Source organism: Oscarella lobularis, chromosome 11 (assembly GCF_947507565.1).
Source record: "Oscarella lobularis chromosome 11, ooOscLobu1.1, whole genome shotgun sequence".
NCBI classification, from domain to species: Eukaryota; Metazoa; Porifera; class Homoscleromorpha; order Homosclerophorida; family Oscarellidae; genus Oscarella; species Oscarella lobularis.
In genome coordinates, this window is record NC_089185.1 from 791,914 (window position 1) to 819,544 (window position 27,631).

The following is a 27,631-nucleotide window of genomic DNA, read 5'->3' on the forward strand; positions in this document are numbered from 1 at the left end:
GATGCATGTATATCACAGCAAGCAATGCACGTGAAACCAATTTTTCATTAGTCAGTATGAGTTATTTAATTTTGACTCACACTGCTCCAACACTTCTTTCACCGGCCATATTGAGCCATCTGAACTGGATCTGCATATAAACAGACTTAATTTTTTTTCTGATCTCACATATCAACCTACCCCAAAGAAACGGCTGAAATGCAACACAGGCGACATTCTTCTAAAGTCGTCTTCCTTTCTCTCTCGTCTTCCACCAACCAAGTGAATGCGTTTTGCATAAGTTCCACTGCCTTCCCCATCTTAGTTTTTCCGTTACTGCAACCCCAAAATTTGCACGCAAGCAGGCATTTGGACGAAATAAATTTACCTGTTCAAGATCAGTCCGTGAAGCCACGAAAACAAGCCGCGATGCTCAATCAAATCCAACGCAGCTCTACGAATCTGCAAAGCCCTCCAGACCAAATTCAAAACCAGCTCCTAAAATACTTATTTTCCAAATCCGAGCTGATCTTTTTTTTTCAACACCGACCTGACTTCTAGTATCACTCAGGTGGGAGTCGTGATAACTGATCGCCATTTCCAAAACGTGCCGTTTCTGGTAGATCCGGTAATCGGCCGAGTCTCGCAATCCTTCGCACAAGAGGTGCAACATCCATGCTCTCTCTGCTTTAAACTGTTAGAGAAAACAGGGCAGGTCAGCGCGAGTTTTGAGATAATACACGCTCGTACATACATCAAACCCGCTACTGTTGAAGAGCTCGTAAAACATCGGAACGTCGTTGAGCTCCAGCACAGGTCGCTGAAGCAGAAATTTGTTCAACAAGGGATACACACAATGATCTAACAATAGCAAAACTGTAGATACTGTATTTGCACGACGCTCACGGCCTCTACTGACCTGGTTTCAGTAAGACGTGTGCAGCCTTAGCAACAAAAGAAGTCATGAGGCAGGGAAGTCGCATGTTAGATTCAGTTACAGCATTGACTAAATTTCTTAACAGCATCTGGAGCTGATAAAAATTTTTATGTACGGAATAGTAATGAATTCTCACATTCTACCTGTAGTTTTTCTCTAAATCTCGCACCATCGAGCTGAGATTGAAATTCAGCCAAGGCCAAGTAGCCGGCAGCTCTCATATGAACGTCGTAAGAACTGAGAGAACCCAAAGCTAAACCCAACACGCCGCGTTCTACCAATTGACGACAGTCAATGAGAAAGGCTAAAACAGTGCGAGAATAGCTGCGAGAACAGAAAAAGATGAAATCTCTTGCCTGGATGCATCATTTGGGCAAATAAGGGCAGCAAAAAACGAGGATCATACAGAGAACCGTTCTCTTGCAGTATATCAAACCAAGAAGTTGGCTAGTGAAAGATGCGATAGGTAAAAACTATTCTTAATTTCCTCTCACCTCCAACTTCAGTTCTAGAGGAAAATATTGAGCCGTCTTATACATCGTTGACCCATCATCAGCGAGAAGATCTAGTACATCTTGCAGCCCGGGTTTAGCGTTGAGCGAGCTTGCGCCGAGTAGATTTGCCTGCTCAAGAGCAGGCCGGCTCCACAAGTACGGACTACAGTCAGAGAAATCCACGAAACGAACCCCTCTATTCAGCTGTTTCTTCACCTCAGACTGTCCAATTTTATGTCGGTCTCAATACGACGCAATAAGACAAGAAGAGAATTATCTGGGGAGTAAAAATGAAGACCACGACTGTACATTGCATCCACGCTTACTTTCTGAAGACAAATAAGGCTTGTACGCAACTAAAAGTATGCGTGCGTTCTCGAGAGTGCGAAGAGCTGGGCAGGCGTTCATGAGAGCGCACATGAGACGAATAAGTGAAACTATGAGAGACATTGTCGAGTAAACCTGCATCAAAAAACTTCCAATACCTCTAGTCAGTCCTTCATCTTCATCAGTGTCTGTTGATTCCAACAGTTGGGTGAAGAAATCCGGCTGATTGACTAGTACATCAAACAGTTCTGTTGGCAATATGATGAGGTCGCTGTAAGCGTCGGCGTTAGCAGAGTAAAGCGACGGCACTAACGACCCCGCGATATCGAGAACTTCCGAAGACGAAAGGGCGAATCTACAACAATAACACCAGATGATCGTCACGCGTCACTTCAATAGTATGCAAACCGTAGAGATGTTTCGGAAAAGTCGTTCCACGTAGGAATCAGAGGCGAAAAATCAATGTTTGCGTCTTCGCTTTCCGTTATCTTTTAGTATAATACGTGGTGAAGTCTCTTCACAGGTAATCGTCATTCCTACCTTTGATGCCCAGCTGGAAACAACCTTTGCTAGATTCGTTTCGTTCACAGATTTGCCTAGGAAGATCAGTGCAGTTTCTCTGGAAGATTGACCACAGGAACAGCATACCACACTTCAATGCTGCTACAAGTTGTTCCAAACAAGCTTTTGTAAATAGAACAACGGCGTCAGTGGCGTCGGTCCGAAGCATCCAGCGAGCCAATGCTTCAGATGAGGCCAACTGATACCTAACAGCAGCTACATACAGAAACTAACCAAAACTCAGAAGATTTTCTAACTTAGTCCAGTTGGGGCAAGCGCACAAAAGAGTCAACGCTCTCAAACACCGTTCTTTTCCTGAATTCGATATACCTTTAATTGATGTCTCTCAGTGGAAATTGCACTTGCACTACGAACCTCGAGGTTTCACCTTCATCTCCCGAAGAAAGCTTACCAGTAGATCACACCAAATTTTCTACAACAAATATTGAAACCTTTATAATCAAAAGGAAAAAGTAACCTTTTCTTCTTCTTTCTCTTCTGCATTCAGCAAGTGGGCGATCGCATCTTCCCAATAAAGATCAGCCAGTTTCCTGCAAAATCTCCTCTCGCTTTTGCCTACCAACGTAATTATCTCTCAACTGCCGTATTCAACCTATTTAAATACCTGCTGTATTTGACAGTTGACACAGCAGTGCCGCCGACACAGGAACCAGTACGTCTTTTTCTACCGTCCAATTTACGCGCCGGTTTTCGGCGACTAAAGCTTCCGCTAAAGTCTTGTCGTTCTCGATAAGCATCGCACAGATTCGAACTGAAGCTGGAGTCAAAATCGTCAGCAAAAAGAATACGTCCTCTGTTGTCGCACGATAAATTTTCGGAAAACGAGCAAATATTTTGTTCAGCGCTCGCCCGGCAACTTCGATCCGACTTTCTATCAAAAAAGCGAGCAACGTTCGAATTATTTCCTCTCGTAAACGTTCACTGCTGCTCTCCGTGCAAAGTGATACGAAATTTTCGCAGCAGTCGCCGTTATCTGATAGAAAGATTGATTTGCTTGAAGCCAAGGCCAACGCAATGCCCTCGTCATTCAAACAGGGCAAAAGACTGAACAGAATGTCGGGCTTTAGATGGCCTTTCTCGCGAATCTGATCGAGCAGCCTGGATGCAAATGATTCTACGGTGCTTCTGAGCGCAGGAATGCGATCAAACGCCGATCTTGTCATGGCACAAATGTCAACGAGACATTTCGATTGATAATCGTTCGGCATCTCGATCGTCTTTCCTCTCCGTTTTGGTTTTGGAAGAGACTCGAGTATCACTTGGGAAAAGACAGATAAACGAGGATAGATTTGCCCCACGAGGTAGTCGGAAAGTTTCATCTGCGTAACAGAAGTTCGCAGCAGAGCAAGGAAAAAAGAAACGGTTTTCCATGGCGTTTTAGCCGACGAGTCTCTTTCGAGAAGTAGATACAAACGAGAGAAGGCGGTCAAGGCTACCTCTTCCAGATCATTTCGCTGTAGGCTAGTCATCTCGTTGAGCATAATCGTCTGGAACGATTCACTGGGAAGGATAGGTAGAAATGATTGCTTCTCGTCACTGAACCTAATTGAAGTCGCAGCCAGCTGAAGCCAAGTTGGAAAGAGAGGAAAGAGGAGAGATTGGACGTCTTTCGGAAGATCTACACAGGTAACTGAGTTCGGTCATAAGAAAAATACCCCAACGCTGTAGTTCACCTCCGAAATGTCCAAAATGAGTTTTAAGGTAGTGAATAAATACGTCGTAGTTTCTTTCCAGACAGCAGTCGCAAAAGTCGATAATCTTCTGAGCATTTTCGATGCACAGCTGAGGTCCAATGGACAGCAATACTTGGTAAAGTTTCTCAGTCTCAGTCAATCTCTGAACTTCAACAGACAGAGTACGCCACAGAAAAATAAAAGTGGACAAGTTCAAACTACCTTTTCGTCTTGTCAGCTTTGCTTGCTTCGACGATATGATTTTCTCAAGCTTGGCTCTGCCTTCCTCAAGCATCTCCTCACTACTACTACTTACTGTTATAAAAGCTTCGCCAGCCGTGCTCCATGCTGAAAAGTAAGCGACCAAGTGCTGCTGCTCTGATGATGATGCGCTTTCGCCTTTTCGTGGTCTCACGTACTTTAGCACAGTCTCCACAAGACATTCTGGGTTGGTTTGAATATGCAGAAGTCTCAGTAGAAATGAAGAAACCAAATTCGACAGAGATGCTAAAAGAAAAAAATCAGAAATGCACAACGTCGTGGAGGCAAATTACAAATAAATTTTGGATCATCTGACGTGGCTTGCATGCTCTTTGAGTACTGCTGAAGGCACGTAATGACTACGGGACTGAATGGCATGTGAAATGAATCACCTACGAGAGAATAGAATAACTCAAAGAAATATCTCATTCGACTGTACTTCCAAGGGAGAGGGGTTCATCCAAGTCCTCCTTTTCTAGTATTGCGTCGATGTCAAATGACGTAGTGGCTTGACGCGAATGGCATATCTCTTCTATCGAGCTGTAGAGATCTTTCACCGAAAGTGCAATCACACTTTCAATCCATCGCAACAGCGAAGGACAGCAGTACGTCTTAGTGCAAGACTTTATAGCTTCAACAAAGAGACTGCACTCCAACGAGGCGCTGTGCTGAAACAAATCCAGATCGATCAAAACCTGAAATAAAATTTGCTTACAGAAAAAAGGAAAAAATGGGCTGCGACCTTCTGCAGAAGAGCCATCGTTGCTTCAATAAAACTTTCATTTTTATCCAGCAAAGCCAGTACGCCAAGAAGTCCAGACGACGTCTGCGTTCGAGCCTAACAATGATAGATTTCCCTATTCACATTCAGCAGCATTAGATACCCCCCAACTCACGTCAAGCCACCGGCAACTTCCTCTAGGTACGTATCTCATAATACTCAATAGCATTAATACCAAATTCTCCGGCAAAGAAACGAGATACGCCTCTCGTTCAATATCCCCACGAGGATGACCGAGAAGCTTACAAAAGTCGTAGCCCGAACGAATAACGGCTGACGGCACGAGACGAACGAAACAATCGACTGCCTCCAATACCTTAGCATAGTACGTAAGACGATTCACATTGGCATCTAGAAAATTCTCCTCCTCCTCCTCTTCTCCGTGATCGTGAAAATAGATTGCAGCGTTGTATCTGACTGAGAGTAGGAGATTTACATCGGGGAAAAGTTTCTCGAGCTCGTTTCGAAACGAGCTGAGAAAGGTCCGGTCGCCTGCATCTCCCCATCTGAAATCGTCCTCGGTAATTTGCTCGCAGCGATTGACTACTTCAAGAGATTTACGCATGACTGAAACGAGAAAGGCGCACGTTGCAAAACGAACGCCGATTTCCTTGTGCTAAAAATCGAAATTTAAAAAGGAGGAATTCATTGTTCACGTTGTACCTGAAGGCCAATAGAAAGGACTTGCCTAGACGCTGCTGATGGACACAGAAGGCCAACGACGTGCGGTAGCAGTTCTTTGGGATGATACTTTGGATGGGGACAAATAGACGACACGTGTCCTTGCACGTTTTCAACTAGCTAGAAAACGAGCAACCTTTCTAACGCAATATGAGAGTGTGCAATTTCTTTTTTTCTTACGTTGATGAAGAACTTGAGCGTGTTAAACCACGATTCCGATTTCTTGGGCTCGACTGGGAATGAGGACTTTGAGAAATAGGGCCGAACCAAATCTGGACATGACGTGAGAACACGAGTGACGAGTTCAACGACCAATGAATCGTTCCACGGCTGTCTGAGTCCAGTCAAACAGCGAAGAAGAACGGGATTGTTTGATCTGAAAGAAACAAATGCGTACAAAAATGAAATTTAGATATCATTCATAGCGAATGAGGTAAGGAGGTTCAATGTCGTACTTTTTTAGAGTGAAAGGAGGCTGGGCCCTAAAAGCGATGCCCTTTTCATGCGAGCAGCACAATTTCACCAGGAACTTGTGAACGTAGTCGCGCAGAAGAACAGGCTGAGAAGAGCCATCGGATGCAACAATTTCCAGCTGGTCTTCGGTACGTTCATAAAGTTTGACTAGATAGCCTAGACATTGAGGCGAGAAATATCCAATTTTGGTGCTCTTAGAAACAGACGTATTGTCCAAAACCTATCATGATGAAAATACTCAATAAACTACACTGGCCGCTTGGAATTTACGTATTGTTCCAAGACGGAAAGCACAAGGTGAATAATTGCCAACGGATCGTCAGCAAGATTTTTCATAATAGCACTCAATAAAACTATACGACTTTATCAATTGACTCGATTTCTCAAAATTTCAAAAATTCCTACCTTTGTTCCCCAGAGCCGACGTTGTGACGACTCCATTGCCTGACACCAAAAAAGCCAGGCAGAATTTTACAAAACACGACCTAACATCCTTGCCCTTCTCCTAAGGAGTACCAAAGAATATCATAGAAGAATTCCTATCCTATTTCTTGTCTACGACTTTGTGATTTCTTCGACTCGGAAAAGACTTCAAAGAAGGAAGCGAGAAGTCGAAAAGCAACTGCGTCTCCCGAGCAATCGTCGGACTCAGCGTCACGACGGTGGCGAGCAATTTCAACGAGGCAACGACAAGGGAGTTCTGAGCTGAAGCGCTCAGACCCTGATAGACGATTCTCAAGTGATTGTGAACGAGACGACGAGACAATCGAAGGCCCAAATTCTGGTGATCTGGATCGGCGGCAATGTGAAGAAATAAAGCTTCGAGCGCTTCGAGCAGAAGCTGGAGCTAGTCACGATATTCGAACTTCAAAAAGACGATCTTTTCGGATTTACTTGTTGTGGTGGAAATTTGTCTTGGTTGAGCAACTGCACCAAGGACTTGGCTTCGTTTGAGTAGGCCAAGTAGGTTTCCACGAATTCCGGCCCGTCATTGACGTCTCGAGCGCATTTGTTGAAGCAGGCGAGGCCTGAACAAGAAATCTTTGTCAGGGAGGAGCCGTCTGAGTTTCTAACCTTCCAATACGGTGCTCTCGGACTGAATCAAAGTCGAGAACTCGTCCAACTTGTGCTGAACGGGATTTCTCTTCGCTTTTGGTACCCCGCGATCGCCCGCTTTTCTTTTCTTTCCCATGCCGATGCGCAAGCGGAGTCGCAGCGACTCGCAAGGTAAAAATGGAGGCGGTGACGACGATGGCGGAGCGGGATCTCCGCGCTCAGCTGTCCGACGCCCTCCTCAAGCACGTACGCCGTTCGAGTTCGACCGACCGCGGCGATCCGTCTTCGTACACGGAATACGAAAAGGCGCGCACCCGTTTATTCGCAATCTACTCCAATTCGCCGCACAACCTCGACGAATCGCGATTCAACGCGATCATTCAGGACGTCGAGGACGCGTGCTTCGCGTCGAGCAAGGCGGCAGTCGACAGGCACATCACCGTGTTGAATTCGCCGAAATCAACGGCGAATGAAATCAGTAGTTCGTGCTACGATCTTTCCTTCGTCCACTTTCGGCCCTGGTATCAACAGGAGCGCTATTACAGCGCCGACTATTTTGCGCGACGCGACGGCATTCGTCGTCTCGTCGAAATCATCGGAAGTCGTCCGGTTCGCGAAGTGCTTCGCTACGCCTTGTCCGCCTGCTGGAATTTCTGCTCGAGTGACTATCGCAGTCGGCTGCTGATTAGGGAGGGAATACTCGACGTGCTGAAGCCGCTTATGAAGGAGTCGAGTCGTGAGGAGAAACGAAAATGCTACGGTCTTCTGTGGGGATTGCTCGAGTTTCAAGATATTCAAGTAGGGAACCATATGTACCACTGGTCAGATAACGAATTTTCATATTTTCCAGATCCAGGTCGTTGAATTTGGTTTCCTCGACATCTTTTGCAAAACGATCAAGGACTCGGATGACATGAAAGACGTCGAATTGGCACTTGGATGCACTCACTGCTGCTGTTCGAATTTTCGCCTTCACGAACAAGCAATCCAGTCCGGCTTGGTCGACGTCATTTTCTCTACGTGCGTGAAGGTCATAGCCGACTTCAATTACGAATACGACGAAGAGGATCGTCTCGCAACGATTATGCTGGCCTACACGGGCTACAACGCGCTGGCATCTCTCTGCCTTCACGTCAACGCCAAACAACGGCTTGAGACCGTGCACAATCGAGTTCACGTTTGCGACGGAAAAGTAAAGGACCTCATTGATAATATGGACGAAAAACTCCAACCCATGTCGGACTGGATGGAGAAGAATGATCCCGACGAGGTTGGTCGGTTTACTTGAATGCTTCTTCTTCTTCTTTGATTAGTGTTTTCGTTTAAGATTCGAGAGCGCGAGGACGGGCACTACGTTTGGCGTTACATGCGCCCGTTCACCGTTCTTCTCTTTGGTCGACATCCCGTGGTTCGGCGTATGGGCGCGTTCGCCGCCGCCAATCTCATGCAGGGCGCCGAAAATCGGGAGATATGCGCGCGAGAGGACGGCAACAGCTACGCGCCGATTCAGTGCACGGCGTGGGGTCGCGACGAGCGAGCGAGACAGTGGGCCAAGAAGGCAATGAGCTACGTAAGGAATTCCCAATTAGATAGTGTCTACTATTAATAGGTAGCACTCTTTCTTACTTAGATCTATGCCGATCAATCTGATCCTCCGCCTCTTCAAGCCATATGTCGCTATTATATATCAGACAATTTTGAACGCTTTTCCGATAGTTCTTTACGTCGTTTGCCTCGCGTTCTTCAGAGATCAATAACTCCGTTTGATCATTGATTTTGTAGCTTTTGCAATTATGTCGATGTAATTTATTTCACGTGATGTATATTCTCCCCCTCACAATATCCACGGTCGCGATGAAAAGGGCTTTTGTCGTCGTTTTAACCGTCCTCGTTTGCTTGAGTGAGAGCCTCGATCCCGACTGGGTTTCCGCGTATAACGTCATCTGGAACACGACTACGGCCGACGAAAGAGGCTCGTTGCCGCTGGGAAACGGAGATATAGCCAGCAACGTCTGGTTGGAGAATAAGACCGGTGACGTGCTTTTCTATCTGGCAAAAGCCGACGCGTGGGACGTCAACGCGCAACTGCTCAAAGTCGGACGCATTCGCCTTCATTTTGACCCTCCTCTCTATACTTCCTCCACGAGTGACTTTCGCCAGGCGCTCGATCTTCTGCGCGCGAGCGTCAATATCTCTTCTGAAGGTTACGAAGTTCTTTTGTTTGTCGATGCTCTTCTTCCCGCTTTTCGAGTCCAAGCTGCACGCACGGACGAGAAATCGTTTTCGGTCAAAGCCTCTCTGGAAGTCTGGCGCAACGATACGACACCCGTGCCAAAATCGTGGGTAGGTGGACAGTTTTGCAAGAGTCGATTCATGTTCCCCGATACCGTTGTCAATACGATTCCTTTTTCGCCAGACGTCCTCCTTTGGTATCATCGAAACTATCCCACGAACAGCACCTTCTGGTCTGATTCCCTCACACTACAGGGCCTCGATTCTCTCAACGGTTCACTGCACGATCCACTGACAAACGTCACGTTTGGCGGATTGATCCAAGGTGTCGCATTGAAGAGAACAGATCCGACAACACTTTCCGGGTCGAATATTCAATCGCTCGATATGGCGGTAACACTTCTGACGCAACAGATGGATTCGGTAGAGGACTGGACGATGTTGCTAGCAAAACAGACATACGCAAATCCAGCTGTGACGAAAAGTTACGAGAACACAGCCGAGTGGTGGGGAAAATTCTGGACGCAATCCGGCGTTATAGTCGATTCAAAGACAAGCGACGACGGGCACGTAATCTCTGCACAGGCCGCCTATCAACGATTCTTAGACGCGTGTGACGGTCGAGGTGCCTATCCCATCAAATTCAACGGTCAACTGTTCACGGCTGACGACGGCACAAACGGGCCAGACTACCGCGACTGGGGCGGCGGCATTTGGTGGCAAAATACTCGTCAACCGTATTACAACGCTCTCGCTTCGGGCGACCTCGACATGTTGCGCAGTTTCTATCAGTTCTACGTGAAACTGTTGCCACTCGTTCAAGGTCGAACGAAGATATATTTCAATCACAGCGGAGGTTTTTTTCCCGAGACGATGACTGCTTTCGGTACGTATGACAACAATGGATTCGGATACGGATGCAGCGAGAAAGCAAATCACATTGCGTCGAACACTTACATTCGCTATCACATCGTCGGCTCTTTGGAATTGGTCTTTTTGCTTTTGGACGACTTCGATTTCACCGGCAACAAGACCGTCGCTCAGTCCTACTTGCTCCCCATCGCGCAAACCGTGCTGACCTATTACGACAAACACTGGCCCAACAAGGATTCAAAGACAGGAAAAACCGTCTTCTTTCCCAGCCAGTCGTTGGAAACGTGGCAGTGTCCCAATATTCCGGCCACTGTCTCGACGTGCGTCACGAATCCAACGCCGGACGTCGCCGGCCTTCACGCCATTCTTCCTCGAATGCTTCAGCTCAAATCAAAAGGTATCAACGTATCGGACGACGATCAGAATCGCTGGCAACAAATGCTCAACGACCTCCCCGACGTGGCGACGACGAAGGACGCCCACGGCAACGTCTACATCATGCCCGGCGAACTGCTGCCGTCTCACGAATCGAACAGCGAAAACACGGAGCTCTACGTCGTCCACCCGTTTCGTCTCTACGCGTACGGAATGTCGGACGCCGATCTCGCCGTCGCCAAACTCACCTACGCAAATCGACGGCACCCGTGCAACGACGGATGGTGCCAAGACATCATGGACGCGGCGATCCTCGGCATCACTGACGACGCTATGAAAATGGTCGTTCAGCGCGCTCGCGCCGCGCCGCAATCAGGATGGCGTTTCACCGGTTTCGCCGCTCACGATCAGGACTACGAGCCGAGCGTCGATCATCTGAATACGATGAGAACGGCACTTCACTATATGCTCGTGCAATGGTCGTCGACGAATAATACCGTCTATCTGTTTCCGTCTTGGCCGGTCGACGCGTGGGACGTCACCTTTCGGCTCTTTGCGCCGGGAAATACGCTGATTGAGGCGAGCTGCGTCGGTGGAAAGTTGACGTCGTTGATCGTCACTCCCCAGTCGCGTCTCAGCGATGTCATCGTGGTCAACTGCAAGAAAAGCGAATGATCTGTCAGTTAGCCAGACAAACGTTTTTCCCTTGAAAGACGACTTTTTCACGTTGCTTTTTTTATTGCACCCAGGCTGCACACAAAAAACTATTTGCTACATCACACCCTCCCCCCTGATTGTGGCTGCTATTCAGCAAGATATAAAACCCAATGTTTTCGTACCTGACGAATGAATAACATACATACAGTTCACTGCTCCGGACGATCGACTGCCTGATAGCCTTCGTCGTCGACCGGACCGAGAGGATTTTCATAATCCTCGCCCATGTCTTGCATTTCAGTTGGATCCTGATAGCCACTACCTTCGTCCATATCATCGTGCATTTCTGTTGGATCTTGGTAGCCACCCTCCCCCATGTCGCCGTTAGCACTAGGATCCTCGTATCCCGCTTCGTCCGGCTCTTTTATCTCTGGTGGCACGCTGTACTTCGGAGCCTGTTCGGAACCAACTCTCGAAGGACCCTACCAAACAGAACTCCTCTATCAAATCGGCAAATTCCTCTTTTCTAACTTGAGAATTCGGAACGCTCTCGTACGCCGCTTCGTCAAAGAGGCCGTCTTTTGCGTTTGCTCCATGAGGATTTTCGTAATTCGACGGTTGATCGGCAGCAGCCTAAATACAAGAGCTCATCTTCAATAAAACGTGTAAAGTCGCCGCTAACCTTCTTTTTCGGAGACTGAAGCGGATTCTCGTACCCAATTCCATCATCATCGGGCACCGCCGCGGACCCAGACTGAGGCACTCCTCCGTCGTTATCATACGGATTTTCATTTTCGTTCGTTTCAGGAACAGTGCTGCCATTCTGTCTCGTTTTAAAATGAGTGACTGTTAGTGCAGATTCCCTCTCATCTCTCTACCTTGAGCTTGTCCGGATCTTCGTAATGAAAAAAGCCTTCCGCGTCCGGATCTTCGTACAACGCTTTCTCCGCTTCGGGATCGAAGTCGAGTTCGTAATCATCGTCGGCGCCGAGAGTGTCGGCGTAGCGACGCATCTGCTCCGCTCGATCGTCCTTGTCGAGCTCGTCAGCCTGAAAGAAAAAGCGTTTTGGGGTTCAAACGACTGAACGAATTGTCTCCCTCGCACTTTTGAAACAATCACGTATCGCGACGGATCTTTCTTCAAGTTCTCCAGATCGACGACCAGCTCGGAGAAGTCCACGCGAGCAGTTCGGTCAAAAAGCCAACCTAGGGCGAGAAAAAAAACAGTTGCGACTATTTTTCCGCGTAGAGTCATTTCTTTTTCTCGCACAGCGCAGCATGAGTCCGTAGACCTCGACGGTGACCGTTTTCGGCTGACGCAGTCTCTCGCCCGTTTGCAGCACTGCAAGTATGTCCTCGCCGGATTTGTCGCGATAAGGAACGCCGCCGAATGTCATGATCTCCCAAAGGGTGACCCCTACGAATAAAAATCGTCACTGTCAAACCGTATGGGACTTCTTCCTGCCCACCGTAGCTCCACACGTCGCTTTCGGTTGTGAAGTCGTCCTTCTGAATCGTCTCCGGAGCCATCCAAGGTAAGAGCATCTACGCTCATGCTAAAGGATGCTTCTCGTACGTATCTATCCGCGCTACTTACTCTGCTTCCAATATTATCCGCCAGTTTCGACGTTCCATAGTCGGTTATTCTCACTTGATTTGGCTTCTGAACGAGAACGTTTCGACACGCCAAATTGCCGTGAACAATTCCTTTCACAGAGAGAAATTCCATTCCCTGGGAGCAAAATAAAATTAAAAAAATTGGCGATTCCCGTTCCAGAGATTCGCCGTGCCTTAGCTATCTGCCAACTGTACGTAAGCACGGCGGTTGAGGTCAAATATCGTCTCTGTCTCTTCAAAAAATGAACGAGACTTCCAAAGGGGCAGTAGTGAGAGACGAGCATGATGCTCTTGTCCTCTTCGTTCATGCACAGGCCTAATATGCGAAGAACGTCTGAACTGCTGATAGCAGACAGCAAGACCACTTCCTATGAGAGCAAAACAGTTTGTTTAATTAATATTCAATTTTTATTTTTACCTGAAGTATGTCTTTCTCTTCTTTCAGTTCCAACGTCTGGTCAAGAATTTTGATGCCGACCGGAATTTTCAAGGTTTTACCCTCAGGATGCCAAAAACCCTAGAAATTAAATCAACTTTGCGTGACTAGCAACCGCGTAGCGGAAAGCCTTACTTTGAACACTTCGCCAAACGTTCCCGAACCAAGTTTGTTGCCAAATTCGAGAGCTTTTATATCTATAATTTCCAGCTTCGCCTCACCGGTCCTATACTCGTCCGGAAGCTACAATAAACCATCAACTTCACTTGAGAAACAAAAAAAACAACAATGGAAAAGCACAAACGCACCTCAGCCAGTTCCAAAAGAAGAGCCTACACAGAAAAAGAAATTAAAGAAGACCAAGCGAAATAAACTCTCGGTACTTCTAGTTTCGGTTCTGCCTGAAGATGCGAGTGCACCACGTATACAAGAATGAGAATAAGCGCGATAAGAACGACCCCTCCAATTCCGCCACCAACAGCAATACCAACAGTAGGCCTTTAGAGAAAATTATATATTATATATTATGTATATACGTATAAATGAACAACTCACGCTTTCTTCTCTGGCTCCGGCGTCGTCCTCGTTCTATTCGTCGGCGCTTCCGTTCCGTTGTAGCGCTCGCACGTCCGATTGTCGATCAGACGCACGTCAAATCTAACGGGACACTCGTCGACGCACGTCGTGTTGCCGTCGAGTTCGATTAGCGTTTGCGTCTTGCATCGATCGCAGTCGGACGCCGACGGGCCCGTGCAGCTCGCCGAATCGTCGCATTGCAAGTCGCATCGCTGGCACGTCGTCATCTCGTCGGGGTTGTAGTAGCCGGGCGAACACTCGGCGACGCAGAACGTGTCGAAATCGAGAAGCGGCTTTTCGGAGGGACAGGCGGGAATGCACCGAGTCAACTAGAAAAGAGAGAGAAAAAAGGACTATGAGCTCGTAGGAAGGATAAGCAGACGTGCATCACCGCTTCCACGCGAGATCGCGTAGGCCTCATCGGTGGACGAGTCGTAGTGCGAAGAGCGGCTGTCGTCGTCGTCGTCGGCGTCGACGTCGTCCGATTGCACGCCGTCTCGTTTCTCGTTTCGTTGCACTGAACGGTCGGCACGGTCGTCGGAAAACGCGTCGTCGTCGTCGTAGGCACTTGCGTCGTGATCAATCGCGCCGACGTCGGTCGAACGCTGAGCGTGACGAGAATTCGTTCGCGGCTGTTGAAACAGCCGTTGCAGTCGGTGTCGGCGGGACCCGTGCAGCCGCAACGGCGAGTCGCCAACGAGCAGTTGTTGCACTCCGGATGACAACGACTACACATCGTGCCGTCGGCGTAATGAGTGCCGACACTGCACGAGGGAACGCACGAGCCGTCTTCTACGAACTTGGCGCATTTTTGACAGACGAGGGGAAATTGCAGCCCCAAGTTGCTGCACTCGAGACAGCCATCCTGACAATGTCGACACGCCTGAACAAAGCAAATATTTCAGCCTCGCGCTTTACAAAGACCGGTCAATTCCTACAGGAACGCTTTGTTGCAAGCCGGCTGTGACGGGTCCGTCAAAGCGTCCACTCGGACAGGTAACACCACTTTCAACACACTGATACTCAGACTAGAAAAAAAAAACAGAAAGTAAGGCCACCAAAGTTTGGTGTTACTTACGGCTTCGGGGTCCCAAATTTTCTGACATCGATCACAACCGCCAGGGCCTTGAACCGCTTTCGGTCCCGTACATCCAATAGGTAATCCCGTTGGCGGGTTGGGGTTGATTTCGCACGAAGAATTACACGGCAAGCAGGTCTTGTTGTCGGCGGCACCATAGAGGCCAACGGGACAAGGGAGAAGACATTCGCCCAAGTGAATACGATTTTTGCACTCGGAGCCGGGAGGTCCGTCACTAACGCAATCGCGACTAGTCTGGACGATAAAGAAACGGAGTCGTTTTATCGTCATCACCGAGGCGGCGAATTGTACGTACCGGTCCTTTGCAAAGACGTGCGCAGACATTTGGACACGGTCGACACGTTTTCCCGTCTCTGATTGAATGATAGGGATACTGACTGCATCAAAAATCGACTTTTCTTGACTTACGGCGCCAAATTGCACTCGGACACGCAAATACGTATGCCGGTTGACAGTTCGTCGTAGGCAAAATTCTGGCAGTTTTGACATTGCTCGGGTCCCGCGCCCCAGCATCCACTGCATTCAACGTCGCAAATATTTCCCTGGGTGTCTAAGAAGAAATCTCTTATATTAGAGTGGATCTACTTACGACACGTGTTGGATAAACTTACGACACGTGTTGTTATCCTGATTGGCTCTGACAACTAGGGCTGACTCTGGATCTCGCAATATTTGCGTCCAATTGATAGAATCAATAAAACACAGACGATTGTTTCCGTCAATTGAAACGTTTCCTCGATCTATTCTCTCAAGAGAGGCCGTCTGAAGAGAAACCAAGTGAGCGTTGTCGTTGATGTAGAGAGACCAGCTGTTGACATAGGGTGTGAATCGTCCTCGAATGGCGCGCAATTTGGGTAGAAAGGAGAGATCAGTGAACGCGGGGTCGTCGACATCTGTAATGGCTAGATAGCCGTTGATTGCCGTGACGTCAGCCAAGGCAGTGACCAAATCGTCAAACGTCAACGCCTCAATGCCGGCCAATGCATCGCTGAAAATAATAAGTGATTATAGAGTCCCCTGCCCCCTAGAATTTATACCCTGTAAAGGAGACTCGATCGATGTGAATGCTGCCTTCCACAATGCTGCAACCCGCAAACGATGCGATGTTTCCTTTGTGAAGCACTGGTCCAACCTGTTCAACTCCCGCGCACTCTATATACAAAAAAAACAATGCAGATATATTCTAAGCGTTTTCGTCGCTTACTCGTCGGTGGAACGCAAGGTGAACTGCAAAGTTCACACATCCCTGTTTTTTCATTGAACATGTCGACTTCGTTAATGATGGTATCTTCCTGGCAATCAGGACTGCACGACGGAACTGGTCTGTTGGGTTGCAGTAAGTGAGCTACGAAAAAAAAACATAGAATTTAAATCGTCGCTCATTGCTATATTTGGAGAGTGTACCCATACCAGGACATTCTGCCGGAGCGATGCAAAGACGAGTGCCGACGAAATCAAGTTCTGAAGGCTGACATCCAGCTCTGCAAGTCAAACCGTCACTGTCTTTAGAATTCTTGCACTCCTACACAGAGAGTGAACGCGTGTGAAAAAAAATCTCTGATTTATCAATCACTTCGCAAAATCTATCACTGGAAGGACCCACACAGCCGGCCGCACACTCCTCGTGACAACAGTCCAATACGCTCATGGCATTCGGCGCACATCGACTTGAGCACGATGGTGGACATACAACTTTGGACACTAATCAAAAAGCCGTTTGCCCAAAGGAAATTGACACAGGACCACTCTGCAACTACGGGTGAATGAATCCTTACAGGGGCGTTGGCATACTCCTGGCGACCAACACCGACTGCCGTTACAAGAAGGGCACGGAGAACCTAAAATCAACAATTATCCCGCATTCTAAGAATATAAAACGCCATTACATCCCGACGAATTCAAGCCGAAATTCGTCCCATTTCCCTCCAAGATATCGTCCCATCGAATCGTGTCGACGTAGCATAGTCGACTATTATTTCGGAATAGCGCCGCGCCTGTCGACACCTCGACGAGGGCGCCGAGATTCAATTCGACGAGAGCGGGATTGTCGATGACGGCAAGGGCGGCGGACGCGTTTTGCGACGACAATCGATCGACGAAAAGTCGCTCGCCGCGAACGAGTTTGAGCGAGGGCAAGTCGACTTTCGTCAGATCGGTCCGATAGACGAGAAGGTAGCCGCTTATCACTTCGATTGTGCTCAGGTTCAAACTGGCGGCGGCGTCGGCGGCGAGACCGACGAGCTCGACGTTTCCGTCGACGACGACACACCCATCGAGGCGAGTGCGGAGGCGAGCGAGGCGTTGGTCGGGCGTGGAGCCATGAAGACGGATCGTCGTGCCGTAGTTCGTGCCGCGACACGTTCGCGGCGCAACTAGAATGCGGTAAAAAAACGTGGATGCCGCCTCCTTTGCCGCGACAGGAATGTCTAGCAACGCTCTTGTCTTACCTGATCGAACAGGAATGGCGAGTAGGCAAAAAAGAACAACAATAGGCGCTAGGGAAAAGCTCGATTCCCGTGTCCTTGTCCTAGGCATTCTAGCAAAAAAGTGGCAATCGATACGCGTGAGGTAACCCGTACGACCGTACCTAGAGGTGTGTAATGATGTCATGTGGTCATTAGATATGTCATATGCATAGAATAAATTTTGTTTAGTTATTAGATGTTCTTCCTGAATCGTTCCGCAGTTTCGCCATTGCGTTGCCCAACGTGAGCCGATGTCCCAGTCGTGCGACGCCCAACTCTTTCAGGTCGTCTTTCGACATGTCGACGAGATGGCGACCTTCGATTTCGTTCTCAACGAATGTCTTCGCGTACTCTTCCAAGCCCAGCGACCCAAGCCAATCCGAGACGTCACCAACCGTCCACTCGCTAAACGACTTTCTTTCGAATCCTTTTCCGCCGCTCGTCTCAGTCGCGGCCGTCAATTGCGTGGCGGCACTATCGAAAGAAGACCATGACAACAAAATACACGCAAACGTTACTTTCCATACCGTTTTGTTTCGGTGTTTTCGTTGTCGTCGAGAGAAGGCGGCGGCAATGACGGCACAGGCGGAGGCGGGCCCAATTCATCTTCTAGTAAAGGTGGCGGAGCTTCTGTTGGAATTGGAGGCGGCGGAGGTTCCGTTGGAATTGGAGGCAGTGGCGAAAAAGAGGCAACCGGCGGTGGCGGGGGTAGTGACGCAAGGTCGACGTTTTTCTCTTCTGCTTCGTTTTCAAACGTTACGACGGGTGGCGGCAAATCCGCAACGTCGAAAGCGAAATTCGTTTCCGTTTCCTCGTGGTCGTAAACAACGGGCGGCGGAAGGGTAGACACGTCGAAATCGGTCAATTCGTCGGCAACCGCAACGTCGCTCGACTCAAAATTGATTGGCGGCGGCGGAGGCACGACGATCTCTTCCTCCTCGCCTGAATGAGAGCCGACGTTGGCAGGCGGCGAAACGCGATGATTCTCGACGATTGGTAGAGGCGGTGGCGGCAGTGTCGATACGTCAATCTCGGCGGCTTCGATTCTGTTCGACGACGAGCCGACGATTAAAGAATTCAGTAGATCATCGTGAGGAGGCGGTAGAAAACTCGGAGGCTCCGCCTCGACATTAGACGGAGGAATAACTACAGTCGTCGTAGGACAGTTCTCTTGACTGGGACTAAGAAACGTCTCGACCGGTGGCGGCGAATTAATGCCGACAATGTGAAGAGACGATTCTTCCTTTACGTCTTCCTCCCAACTGGGACTCTGTTCAGCGGCGAGCATCGCCATGTCGACCGGCGGCGGAATAACGATATCGTCCCATCCGGTCCCCTTTCGGTCTTCTTCCTGTTCCGTATCATCTAAGCGAATGATGTCGCGATCCGCTGGAGCTTTCGATGGCGCGGCAGTCGCTGTGTGCGACTCGTCGGCGCCCCACAGAGCAATCGCTTTGTCGATGTCTTCTTCCACTGTCTGCTTCTCGACGATCGGAGGCGCCGCCGGCTCTCCAGTCGTCGGCGATTCGGAGATAGTCGACGCGGGAGGAGGAACCGCTTTTAAGACGGCCGACAAATCGAAACTTGCTTTCGGTTCCCGTTTCGGCGCGGCGTCCGAGCTTCGGCTTACGCGAGGCGGTCGCATTTGTCGTTTCGACGCCGCGTCGCTCAACGCTCGAAGACGCACGTCGGTGTCCTCCTCTCGACGTTGCCCTGTCGGCGACGGCAAGATTTTGGAAGTCGTCGACTCAGGCGAGGAAGCCGCCGGTGCCGCCGGTGCCACCACCGCCGTCGTTTCCATCAATTTCGCGGTTGTCATTCGCGCTTTACGCGCAGCGAGCGCTTGCCGAAGTTCTCCGCCGGCAAACGACGTCTCGTCTTCTGCCGTCGATTTTTCCTTCGCTTCGCCTTCCGATGACGCAGCGGCGGCCTTCGCTTCGACTCTCGCGCGCCGTTCCGAGGCAAGTTTCGCAATGGCCGCTATTGGATCCACCGTCTTTCGCGCCGCGGAAGCCGACAGAGATTTCGATCGAGGTCTCGCCGTTTTGGGACTGCCCATCTTCGATATGGCGGCAGCAAGTTGACTAGCCAAATCGCTGCCGCCGCCGGTGCTCGACTCTGACTCTTCCTGAGCCGATTCAGCGTTTTCGTAAATTGTCGACGAAGAAGCTATAGATAGGAAATTTAAACCACTCAGAAAACCCTATATATCGTTTTCGCTCACCGTATGTAGCGGTCGTCGTGGGATTTCGTTTGGGAAGCGGCGGCGGTGCACCCTTTAAAGCTACGAGAGAAAACGTTTACGAGCACAACCGTTAGGAATGAATTTCACGCACTGAACGACTGCGATCGCAATCTCGGCGGCGTCGCAAGTCCGGGAAGAGGATCCTGCTGTCTCCCACGCGGCAAACCTGACGTCAGAATTTTCGCAAGCAATTCAGGCGACGGCGGCGTGTTCTTCCGAGCGAGCGACTTTCGTTCAATTGCCGGCGACGACGACGCTGACAACGATTTCTCCGACTTGGCTGCCGCCATCGCTACCGGCGTCGTCGATTTCGCCGCCGCCGCCGCCGGTGCGCGTAGCGTGCCGTCGGTCACGGTCAACTTCACTTCGTCGACAACGGATTTGATCAATTTCACCAAGTCGGCGTGAGTTGCTTTCACGACTTTCTTGCCGTTGATCTTTTTTTATCAAAATAATAAATGACGAGGGAACTAGACTACGGAGATTTTTTTTCTAACTTCTAGAATGTAGTCGCCGATTTTGAGTCCGGCCTTCTGAGCCAGCCCGTCCGGATCCACGGTTCCGACGTACTGTAACGACGGGGTTTTTAATGTTGGTTTGAAATTCAATGTTGGTGACGACGCTGAACGGGCGACTTCAATACGAATGATACAATAGATTACGCATCTTACACTTAGCTCCTCGGACAGAAAACCCCAATCCGATATTTCCCTTTACCAACGTTATGATTCGCGTTTCCAACTGATTCAAAACACTGGCAGTGGCACGATCTGGCTTAGGCGACGTAGATATCATCATATGACCTAAAATAAAGAAGACATCGAAAAGAAATTATAATTATTAGATTTCCTTTCTACCTGTTGACACCATTTCCACGACGGCATTGCTCGGAAACCAACCCTGTCTCAATCCGACCCGTCCCTCCCAGAAACCTTCTTTACCAACAAAAAGAACTAAAAAAGATAACGTGATGTAGTCAAGTTCTAAATCACAAATTTCCCCCCGCACTCACGTTCCACTTCGTCTCCGTCTTCGAAACTCAACTCGCTCTCGTCTTTCGCTACGTGATTTCTCACGGCAATAAATCGCCGTCCCGCGACGGCTGGATACAATCGCACGTGCCGACCGTCTCCGTCGCCCTTTTCGCTCTCTTTGAACGATAGCAACGTGTCGCCTTCTCTGGTCGAGGAACTGAACTTCACGTTACGCGGCAACGTTTTCGCCGTCGCCACGGGCGACGATTCCCGACTTTGATTCGTCTTCTTCAGTATCGATCTCGGCGACGCCGCCGCCGCCGCGACGGAAAACGACGACGTGCGACCGAGCGCTTCGTACGGATTGTTCCGCACGTGAATCCTCACCTCGTCCGTTGCAATCGTCGTCGCGTTGCCGCCGCCGCCGCCGCCGCCCGACGACGGCATCGTCTTCGCGCTGAACGACGATCGGCGTTGAACGGGCGAATGAACGGGCGACGACGGACTCGGCTTTACGTGACCGTTCGGCGGCTGCACCGTCGTCGCCGTCGCCGCCGTCCTCGTTGTCATGCGGGGTGACGAATTCACGGGAGAACCTGATGAAGTTACGTAGCGAGTGTTTTTCGTATCGGAACCGCCGCGTTTTTTTTTTACCTGAAGATGATTGAGCCAAAGCCGATGCGGCTAATAGACTTGATTCGCTTACAGCTGATCGAAGAATGCGCGGGCGGTCGCTGCCGCCGCGATGATCAGACGACGGTACCAGTGGCGTGTTTGACGGTCGACGACGTCTGTTGTACGTCGGTTTGTCTCTAAAACGAACTAGAAAAGAGACCGAGAATACAATGAAAAACTGTATGGCGTTGATTGTCTCCGTACCGACGTCGGCTTCGACGTGTTGTTCGATGAGACGAGCGATAGTGTAATTGGAGGAGATGACAGCAACCTTGATTGACAGGTTACAAGTAAGGAAAAACACGTGTGCGAGACGTTTGCCAATGCACCTGATATGCCGTCTGGTTGGAGTGGTTCAGAATCTCTTTATTCGCTCCGCGAAAGAGTAGAACCCGAACGCACGCTTCCTGGACGGCAAAAACAGTAAAAATCCCAGTTCATCACCAAAAGCTTTCCTAACACTTGACAAGGGAGAGTACTTTGTGTACACAGATACAATGCCTTCTCTAAGCCTATACTCTTTCTCGCTGCAAACTTTGTACCTTAGAGGACTGGTGTACTCTAACAAGTCGTACCTGCTTGTTGATTGCAGCAATGTGCAGTGCCGTGTTGCCAGTTGAGTTCTGCGCGTCCATGTAGACTCCATAGAACAGAAGATGTTCCAAGTGCTTCAGAAGCCCCTTCTTGCAAACCTAGAAAACAAACAGCACTTCTCCTCCCCCCTGCCTGCAATAAACTCCTCGTCCTTCTCTCACGTGATGAATCTCCTGCCAGCCTTGAGCATCTTGTATCATTATTATTGATTGTTCCTTCAATAGAAGCTCGAAGCAATTTGGGTTGCTGCCAACGACGGCCGAACAATAGAGCGGCGTTAATCCTTTTTTGTCTCTGTAATTGAGTGAAGCCCCCAAGTCCAGCATCACCTTGTTCAGAACACAAAATAGCCACGGAGGAGGAGATACAGACAACGACTCACCTCAATCGCACCAACGTTTCCCTCAATAGCCGCCTTATGCATTGCCGTCTGTCCGTCCTTCGAACGGAAATCTAAATGAGCACCGCCTTCGATGAGCGTCAATAGAATCGTTTTCATCTGCTTCATGGGAGCCGTAGTAGCCAAAGCCAATGGAATGACTAAGTAGAACAAATTGCCTTTCTTTCTATAGTCTTGGTGTTTGTCGCACCTCCCGTTTCTTCGTCCATGTAATTCGGATCTAAGCCCTTTGCTAGGAGTTTTCGCGTTTTGTCCACGTTGCCCGTAGAAACGTGCTCCAAGAATTTCTTCTGATTCACCTTTTGAGATCGTTCGTCAGTTGGAATCGCCAGACTTTTAAAAAAATCAATGAACGCACTTTCGTATTTATCTTGTGGCGGTGTTTCACGTCCAGAAACAAGCCGCTGTAATCTCTCCTTTTCTTCCTAAACTAAAAGAAAGAAAAAAAGATCGATAGATAAAGGCGAGAAAAAAACAAATCGCGCGTACTGCAGTACCTCCAACGAGACCGGTTCCCTAAGAGAGTACTCACACAAGAGTCGTTCCTCTTCGAGGAACTTTCCCGAACGTCCGTTAGCCGGTGGCAAAAAGAGCCCATAATTCATGGCGTCGCGGACGTCCTGGAGAAGAAAAGCGAGAATCCGGCGACAAATCTTTCTCACGTCGATCGCGCGCACGTACCTTCACGAGACGAGTGAGAACGATCTGTTTCGCCGTCCAAACGCTGCTATCCGACTCGAACTGGAGACATTTCTGCGCGAGAAAAAGCGCTGACATCGCGCGCGGGCGAGCGAGCGGGTCGCGACCTGGAGATTTTGTTCCGGTACGGAAATTCGAATGAGAATCGAACCGCCGACGGCGTCGTTCGTTGCGTCGATCGCTGCGGTCGAGGTCATGGGATTCTCTATATCGTAAAAGGGAATGGCTGAGCGAGCAGGACGAGGTGCGACATCACGCGAAAGACGAGCCGTTCCTTTGCATGCGCGCAGGCACATGTTTGTAGTGCGTGTTGGGGCGGGACCGTCGGCACAACGGGCGTTCCGGGTTCGGTAGAAAAGCGCGTGTAGTGCGTAAAGCGTTCGTCACTTAGCGTACCGTGTATTTTTGGCGGTGCGTATCGCGTGTTAGAACCGCAACAAAAAGTGGAAAGGGGCTTCGTCGAGTTTTCGGCGCTCGTTCGAGCTCACCTCGTTCCCGCTAGAACGCCGATCGGTTTGGCGTCGTTCGTGATCCGACGTCGACGAGGCACTCGCGCTCTGTTCGAACGTAGGGCAGAATCGCTGCGCGGAGGGACTGCTTGCCTGGGAACGCCCCTTCGATGTGGAGATTCCGGCTTTTTCGCAGTGCCCGGATTTCAAAATGAATTGTAGGGATGCGCCTTTGGTCCTATTTTCAACCAATCTCTATCAAATACATAATTTCTGCGACGTCCACCTGCCTTCAAAAAGCGAGCTCGTACAAGTCGCGCTCGTCGTCCATTCGACGTCGAATTTCATCAAAATTAGCCACTTTGTCGCAAAGTCGACCCGGATTTTGCCGAACCGAGACAACGCCCACTTCGCACGGTTCCAAATGCAGATGAGAAAAGATCCTCGCCAATTCGTTGTCCTGATTCTCGACCAAGTCCTCGAAGCTGACAAACAGCTTGTCGACAGGACAGGCGTTCAACGCGCGCAAACTCGTCGACCAGCGTCGACGTTCGGTCGTCGCAAACTCGACGAAACGATCCCAATCGACGTGCAGCGGTTTCGCTTTCCTTACTAGGGGATCGTCGGGAGCGCGAAACCACTCCTTCGTTCGAAAGGCGTTTTCCAATGAAACGAACGTTTCGAGGAGACTGCGTCGATACAGGACAATGACTTTAGGTCGATTCATTGCGTCGATGAGAGACGGTAGCGCAATTCCCGTTCTCTCCAATTGCTCGTTGAAAATTTTGAATCCCGAATAGGCGACGAAGGGCCAAGCGTCGAAGGCGAACAGATTGCGAATTGTGAAGAGCGACGCTTGGATGTAGGTGAGAAGTCGCGACGGGTCTTTGGGAAGTGTCTTGGTTGCCTCCTCTTCGAGAAGTTCGCCTTGGATGCTTATTCTCGGGTGAAATGCTAGGGAATTTACGAGGAGAGTCGATCCTGATCGTCCCGAGCTCAGGACGAGCACCTTTCGACCTCTGAATCGACACCGACCAAAGAGAAAATCCCAGAAACGCTGAAAACTCGACACAGTGTACCAGTAGAGAAACATTCGCGTACGGGAGCCTCGAAGCAATCGTTGTCCCGTAAAATATTTATCAGATCATTCATTTACATTTACGCGTTAGTTGACAATCAACGTTTCACCCTACAAAATATTATTTCAAAAATATAAAGATTAGAATTTCGCTCTTGTACCATGTGAATTTCTTTCTTGCTTTTTTCTGCCCTGCTTTCTTTCGTTCAACCATTCTCGGATCTCTGATAAGAAGACCCTCTACAAAAATAATATTAGCTGTGAACAAATGCGCTCCCAAATATAAACGTAACCTTTCTCTAAAATAGGACCGTAGGAATCAGAAAAGTTGAGTAATGCTCTGCTAATTCCATGTCGTAAGGCTCCAGTTTGGCCTAGAGTTGATTTTCATCATGCCTGCAGCTTGTAGATACATAATAGTTTACCTGACGGCCCTCCGCCTTCTATAACAGCCTTGACGTCATACATTAAAAGAGTGTTCGTCACGATGAAAGGATACATCACTTGCTGCCTGCAGTACAGCTGATATTACAACACAAAATAACAATTTACTCTAAAAACAAACCGATCTTCGAGCCTTGTGAAGTAGTCAAGAAATTGTGTGCCATTTATTTGAATTTGTCCGCAGCCTCTACTCACCCAAACTCGAGCTACTGAACATTTCCGCTTGCCTTTTTGGAAAAAAAGAGATATTGGATTTGACCATTTAGAAATCTAAGCAATTACCGGTTCCATATGCTCGACCAAGATAGTCAACCTACAAATAAATGCCTTGGTATGAGACTGAGCTGCCTATTTTCACACTGTACCTTCTTTTCTTTCGCGTGATGACTAGGACGAGGAACTGCTTTCCGAAAATCACCAAAAAAATCTTTGAACTTGACGGAGTGCGGCAATGAAGCAATATAAGACAATCTCTTCAGAGCGACTTCATACTGCAAAAGACGTTACTGATATCTTTATTTGAACAGAGTGTAGTACTTGTTTCTCGCTTATATTCTCGCCAAGTTTGCTCTCCAATTCCTCCTTAGTCAGCCAACGGCATGGGCCATCCTCGCTCGCCTCAAACGCACTCACGCTGTCAGTTTTGTTTTCTCTCTGGCTTGCTTTCTCAATTAGACTCTGCTGCTTATTGAGATCCTGAAAAAAACGCATCCCTCCTCACAACACTTCTAGACACAACAATCACCGTCCCATACATAAATAAAATCTTGATAAGCGGGCGATCCAGTATAGAATCCTGCTGCTTTGGGTCGACCATCAGGACCAAACAAAGCTTCTATAGAGAAAAAATTGATCCACAGCACAGGCAATGCGGTGTCAAAACCTTTTCTTTTAGGAAACACTTCAAAAGGATGCTAAAGCAATATAATTTAATTTAATATTCTGAGAGGACAGTGACGTTACGCTTGCCTTCATTGTAGGCCTAGCATCCTTGGCATACAAACTGGTAGGCAATAGATACTTAATTGCATCCTAGTTTCTCATTGCAAAGTGCTGAATGCTAAACCAGAAGTCGACTTACTTCAAGTTCTTTGTCAGTCATCAAATCTGGATTAATGCCCATCATTTTAGCGAGTCGTCGACGACCTTGGTAGTAAAATTCGACTTCTCTCCTCATAAATTCGTCTGGTAGAAGACACAACGAATGCATGCACGATCGTACTACACAAATGGTTTTTCTTACTGCTCGCTAAGAGCAGGTCCCGTTGGAGACGATCGTCTAGTGTCGGTTTTTGCGCCTGCACGAGTATCAATCAGGTCGAAAAATCGAATTCCGTAAAGACTTCCGTACGTCTGGCTTGTTCTCGGCGCTCGTTGACGATTCGTCTTCTCGCAAACGGCTGAAACGTCGTACGCTTTTCGAAAAAACCGTTGAAAACTTCAGTGCTTCGCGCAGACCCGTGGAAAAATTGCAGACTAATGACGGAGAAGACGAGAATACGCGAAGAAACACTGGCATCGTGCTCGATCGTCGTCGTCGGTGGAATACAACGCGCGTTAGAATGACAAACGCCGACTCGCGGCGGGTCGCCGAGAACTGTATGCTTTATGCGTTCGCAGAAACTCGACAGATCGTGCATACATGCATAAACCATTCAAAAATCATGCAGCGGTCTGTACACGTACATGCGTCCATCTTGAAATTGTTCCGAAGCTCCTTCACGCAATAAAACCTAAAAGAAAAGAGACAATTTCTGTTCGATCTATCCGTGTACGTACCTTTTTGTCCTGCGTTCGTATTGGCGCAATCCAGGCTACACCGCGTGGAGGTTCGAACGCTTTGTAGCCCAAAAATGATTGAGAGCGAGCCGTGGAATCATAGGCTCAACCACGACGGTGCGGCCTAGGATCGAGAACGGCTCTCCCACACCGTCCCCCCGACCTCGTTGCACCGTGACCCATGGGGCCATAGTCCTTCGCTTGAGAGGAAGCGGGACTACCGGGTTGAGGGAAGGCGCCGAACGTGAGTCCACACACAGCCAGAGGTCAACTTGTACGTGCTTTGAATTTGGTCTGGGAAGTCAGGTCATCTTAGGCTATAGGTCACTAAGCCGAGTGAGAAACAGCCACGAGACACTGGGCCCCCCACACGTTTCTTTGGCGGGAAAGTGAACTGATCTGAGCCTGACGCCAACTCGGTATAACGCGGACGCCAGACTTCGCGACCCAAGCCATCCCACGTTTTTCGTCCTTTGCTGTTGTTCCCTGTCTCTCTGTTCTTCTCTTATACTGTTTTTCTCAATATATGAAATCCAACGGACCTTTTATGACTTTCCCAGTGCCAATCGCGCGCCACGAGAAGAACTCGCGCGACGCTCATCCACTGCACCTTACAGCTTCAGCAAGGATTGGCAACCGGCTGAGCACGTTTTGATGTTGACATGACCATGGCTTTCCCAACGCCGACGACCTCCAGGGTTCCGCCCTTTAGGCTTTCC

At 49.0% G+C, this 27,631-nt stretch overlaps 5 protein-coding genes across 7 annotated transcripts; 2 read left to right on the plus strand and 3 right to left on the minus strand.

The window, feature by feature from the left end:
• Window positions 1–28: 28 nt before the first annotated feature.
• On the minus strand, window positions 29–17,703 carry LOC136192790 (epidermal growth factor receptor-like). Of its 2 annotated transcripts, XM_065981494.1 has the most exons (35): window positions 11,223–11,596; window positions 8,872–11,160; window positions 7,264–8,811; window positions 7,084–7,217; window positions 6,752–7,036; window positions 6,595–6,694; window positions 6,460–6,542; window positions 6,171–6,409; window positions 5,896–6,091; window positions 5,698–5,835; window positions 5,150–5,650; window positions 4,996–5,091; window positions 4,693–4,948; window positions 4,547–4,645; window positions 4,215–4,499; window positions 3,993–4,160; window positions 2,924–3,937; window positions 2,777–2,874; window positions 2,674–2,731; window positions 2,556–2,613; window positions 2,386–2,504; window positions 2,278–2,333; window positions 2,146–2,225; window positions 1,896–2,092; window positions 1,737–1,847; window positions 1,627–1,687; window positions 1,411–1,573; window positions 1,273–1,363; window positions 1,060–1,220; window positions 899–1,010; window positions 734–840; window positions 530–673; window positions 368–477; window positions 181–315; window positions 29–130 (listed from the first exon to the last, which is right to left on the minus strand). In XM_065981494.1, exons 3-35 carry the CDS (start codon window positions 7,379–7,381, stop codon window positions 52–54), a joined length of 5,652 nt encoding a protein of 1,883 aa, XP_065837566.1. In that variant the 5' UTR covers window positions 7,382–8,811; window positions 8,872–11,160; window positions 11,223–11,596; the 3' UTR covers window positions 29–51. The 2 variants fall into 2 exon arrangements, with proteins under 2 accessions (XP_065837566.1, XP_065837567.1); XM_065981495.1 differs by lacking the exons at window positions 29–130; window positions 181–315; window positions 368–477; ... (27 more) ...; window positions 6,752–7,036; window positions 7,084–7,217 and adding exons at window positions 11,914–12,015; window positions 12,065–12,205; window positions 12,261–12,431; ... (21 more) ...; window positions 16,997–17,482; window positions 17,558–17,703 and having other exon boundaries at window positions 7,624–8,811; window positions 11,223–11,864.
• On the plus strand, window positions 7,423–9,081 carry LOC136192800 (uncharacterized). Its single transcript, XM_065981514.1, has 4 exons — window positions 7,423–8,043; window positions 8,096–8,515; window positions 8,573–8,815; window positions 8,876–9,081. Exons 1-4 carry the CDS (start codon window positions 7,423–7,425, stop codon window positions 9,017–9,019), a joined length of 1,428 nt encoding a protein of 475 aa, XP_065837586.1. The 3' UTR covers window positions 9,020–9,081.
• Window positions 9,089–11,588, plus strand: LOC136192796 (uncharacterized). The gene has a single exon (XM_065981505.1). The coding sequence runs from the start codon at window positions 9,100–9,102 to the stop codon at window positions 11,398–11,400; it is 2,301 nt and encodes a 766-aa protein (XP_065837577.1). The 5' UTR covers window positions 9,089–9,099; the 3' UTR covers window positions 11,401–11,588.
• On the minus strand, window positions 17,699–23,812 carry LOC136192792 (SH3 and multiple ankyrin repeat domains protein 3-like). The gene is made up of 20 exons (XM_065981497.1): window positions 23,651–23,812; window positions 23,270–23,367; window positions 23,145–23,216; window positions 22,961–23,083; window positions 22,822–22,893; window positions 22,654–22,762; window positions 22,446–22,603; window positions 22,225–22,392; window positions 22,045–22,161; window positions 21,799–21,876; window positions 21,674–21,740; window positions 21,449–21,616; window positions 20,833–21,390; window positions 20,678–20,773; window positions 20,492–20,623; window positions 20,318–20,442; window positions 19,912–20,257; window positions 19,800–19,859; window positions 18,103–19,744; window positions 17,699–18,049 (listed from the first exon to the last, which is right to left on the minus strand). The coding sequence occupies exons 2-20, from the start codon at window positions 23,357–23,359 to the stop codon at window positions 17,761–17,763; spliced, it is 4,470 nt and encodes a 1,489-aa protein (XP_065837569.1). The 5' UTR covers window positions 23,360–23,367; window positions 23,651–23,812; the 3' UTR covers window positions 17,699–17,760.
• A 916-nt stretch (window positions 23,813–24,728) lies between these two features.
• Window positions 24,729–27,614, minus strand: LOC136192803 (small ribosomal subunit protein uS9m-like). Of its 2 annotated transcripts, none has more exons than XM_065981519.1 (15): window positions 27,455–27,614; window positions 26,485–27,406; window positions 26,377–26,431; window positions 26,215–26,318; window positions 26,103–26,165; window positions 26,017–26,047; window positions 25,889–25,968; window positions 25,671–25,829; window positions 25,499–25,624; window positions 25,416–25,446; window positions 25,255–25,360; window positions 25,115–25,200; window positions 24,983–25,063; window positions 24,851–24,929; window positions 24,729–24,800 (listed from the first exon to the last, which is right to left on the minus strand). In XM_065981519.1, exons 2-15 carry the CDS (start codon window positions 26,650–26,652, stop codon window positions 24,788–24,790), a joined length of 1,182 nt encoding a protein of 393 aa, XP_065837591.1. In that variant the 5' UTR covers window positions 26,653–27,406; window positions 27,455–27,614; the 3' UTR covers window positions 24,729–24,787. The 2 variants fall into 2 exon arrangements, with proteins under 2 accessions (XP_065837591.1, XP_065837590.1); XM_065981518.1 differs by having other exon boundaries at window positions 26,485–26,866; window positions 26,913–27,614.
• Window positions 27,615–27,631: the final 17 nt, after the last annotated feature.

Coding starts and splice junctions, on each gene's coding strand:
- LOC136192790 (XM_065981494.1), bottom strand. CDS start 7,381: ATGGGAAAGAAAAGAAAAGCGGGCGATCGCGGGGTACCAAAAGCGAAG. Junction 7,218..7,263: donor CGAGAGCACCGTATTGGAAG/GTTAGAAACTCA, acceptor TTTCTTGTTCAG/GCCTCGCCTGCTTCAACAAA. Junction 7,037..7,083: donor ACAAATTTCCACCACAACAA/GTAAATCCGAAA, acceptor TATCGTGACTAG/CTCCAGCTTCTGCTCGAAGC.
- LOC136192800 (XM_065981514.1), top strand. CDS start 7,423: ATGGAGGCGGTGACGACGATGGCGGAGCGGGATCTCCGCGCTCAGCTG. Junction 8,044..8,095: donor TCGAGTTTCAAGATATTCAA/GTAGGGAACCAT, acceptor CATATTTTCCAG/ATCCAGGTCGTTGAATTTGG. Junction 8,816..8,875: donor CCAAGAAGGCAATGAGCTAC/GTAAGGAATTCC, acceptor TTTCTTACTTAG/ATCTATGCCGATCAATCTGA.
- LOC136192796 (XM_065981505.1), top strand. CDS start 9,100: ATGAAAAGGGCTTTTGTCGTCGTTTTAACCGTCCTCGTTTGCTTGAGT.
- LOC136192792 (XM_065981497.1), bottom strand. CDS start 23,359: ATGACCTCGACCGCAGCGATCGACGCAACGAACGACGCCGTCGGCGGT. Junction 22,763..22,821: donor GCCACAAGATAAATACGAAA/GTGCGTTCATTG, acceptor CGATCTCAAAAG/GTGAATCAGAAGAAATTCTT. Junction 19,860..19,911: donor ATTGCGATCGCAGTCGTTCA/GTGCGTGAAATT, acceptor TTTCTCTCGTAG/CTTTAAAGGGTGCACCGCCG.
- LOC136192803 (XM_065981519.1), bottom strand. CDS start 26,652: ATGCCAGTGTTTCTTCGCGTATTCTCGTCTTCTCCGTCATTAGTCTGC. Junction 26,048..26,102: donor ATGCTAGGCCTACAATGAAG/GCAAGCGTAACG, acceptor ATATTGCTTTAG/CATCCTTTTGAAGTGTTTCC. Junction 25,447..25,498: donor ATCACGCGAAAGAAAAGAAG/GTACAGTGTGAA, acceptor ATTTATTTGTAG/GTTGACTATCTTGGTCGAGC.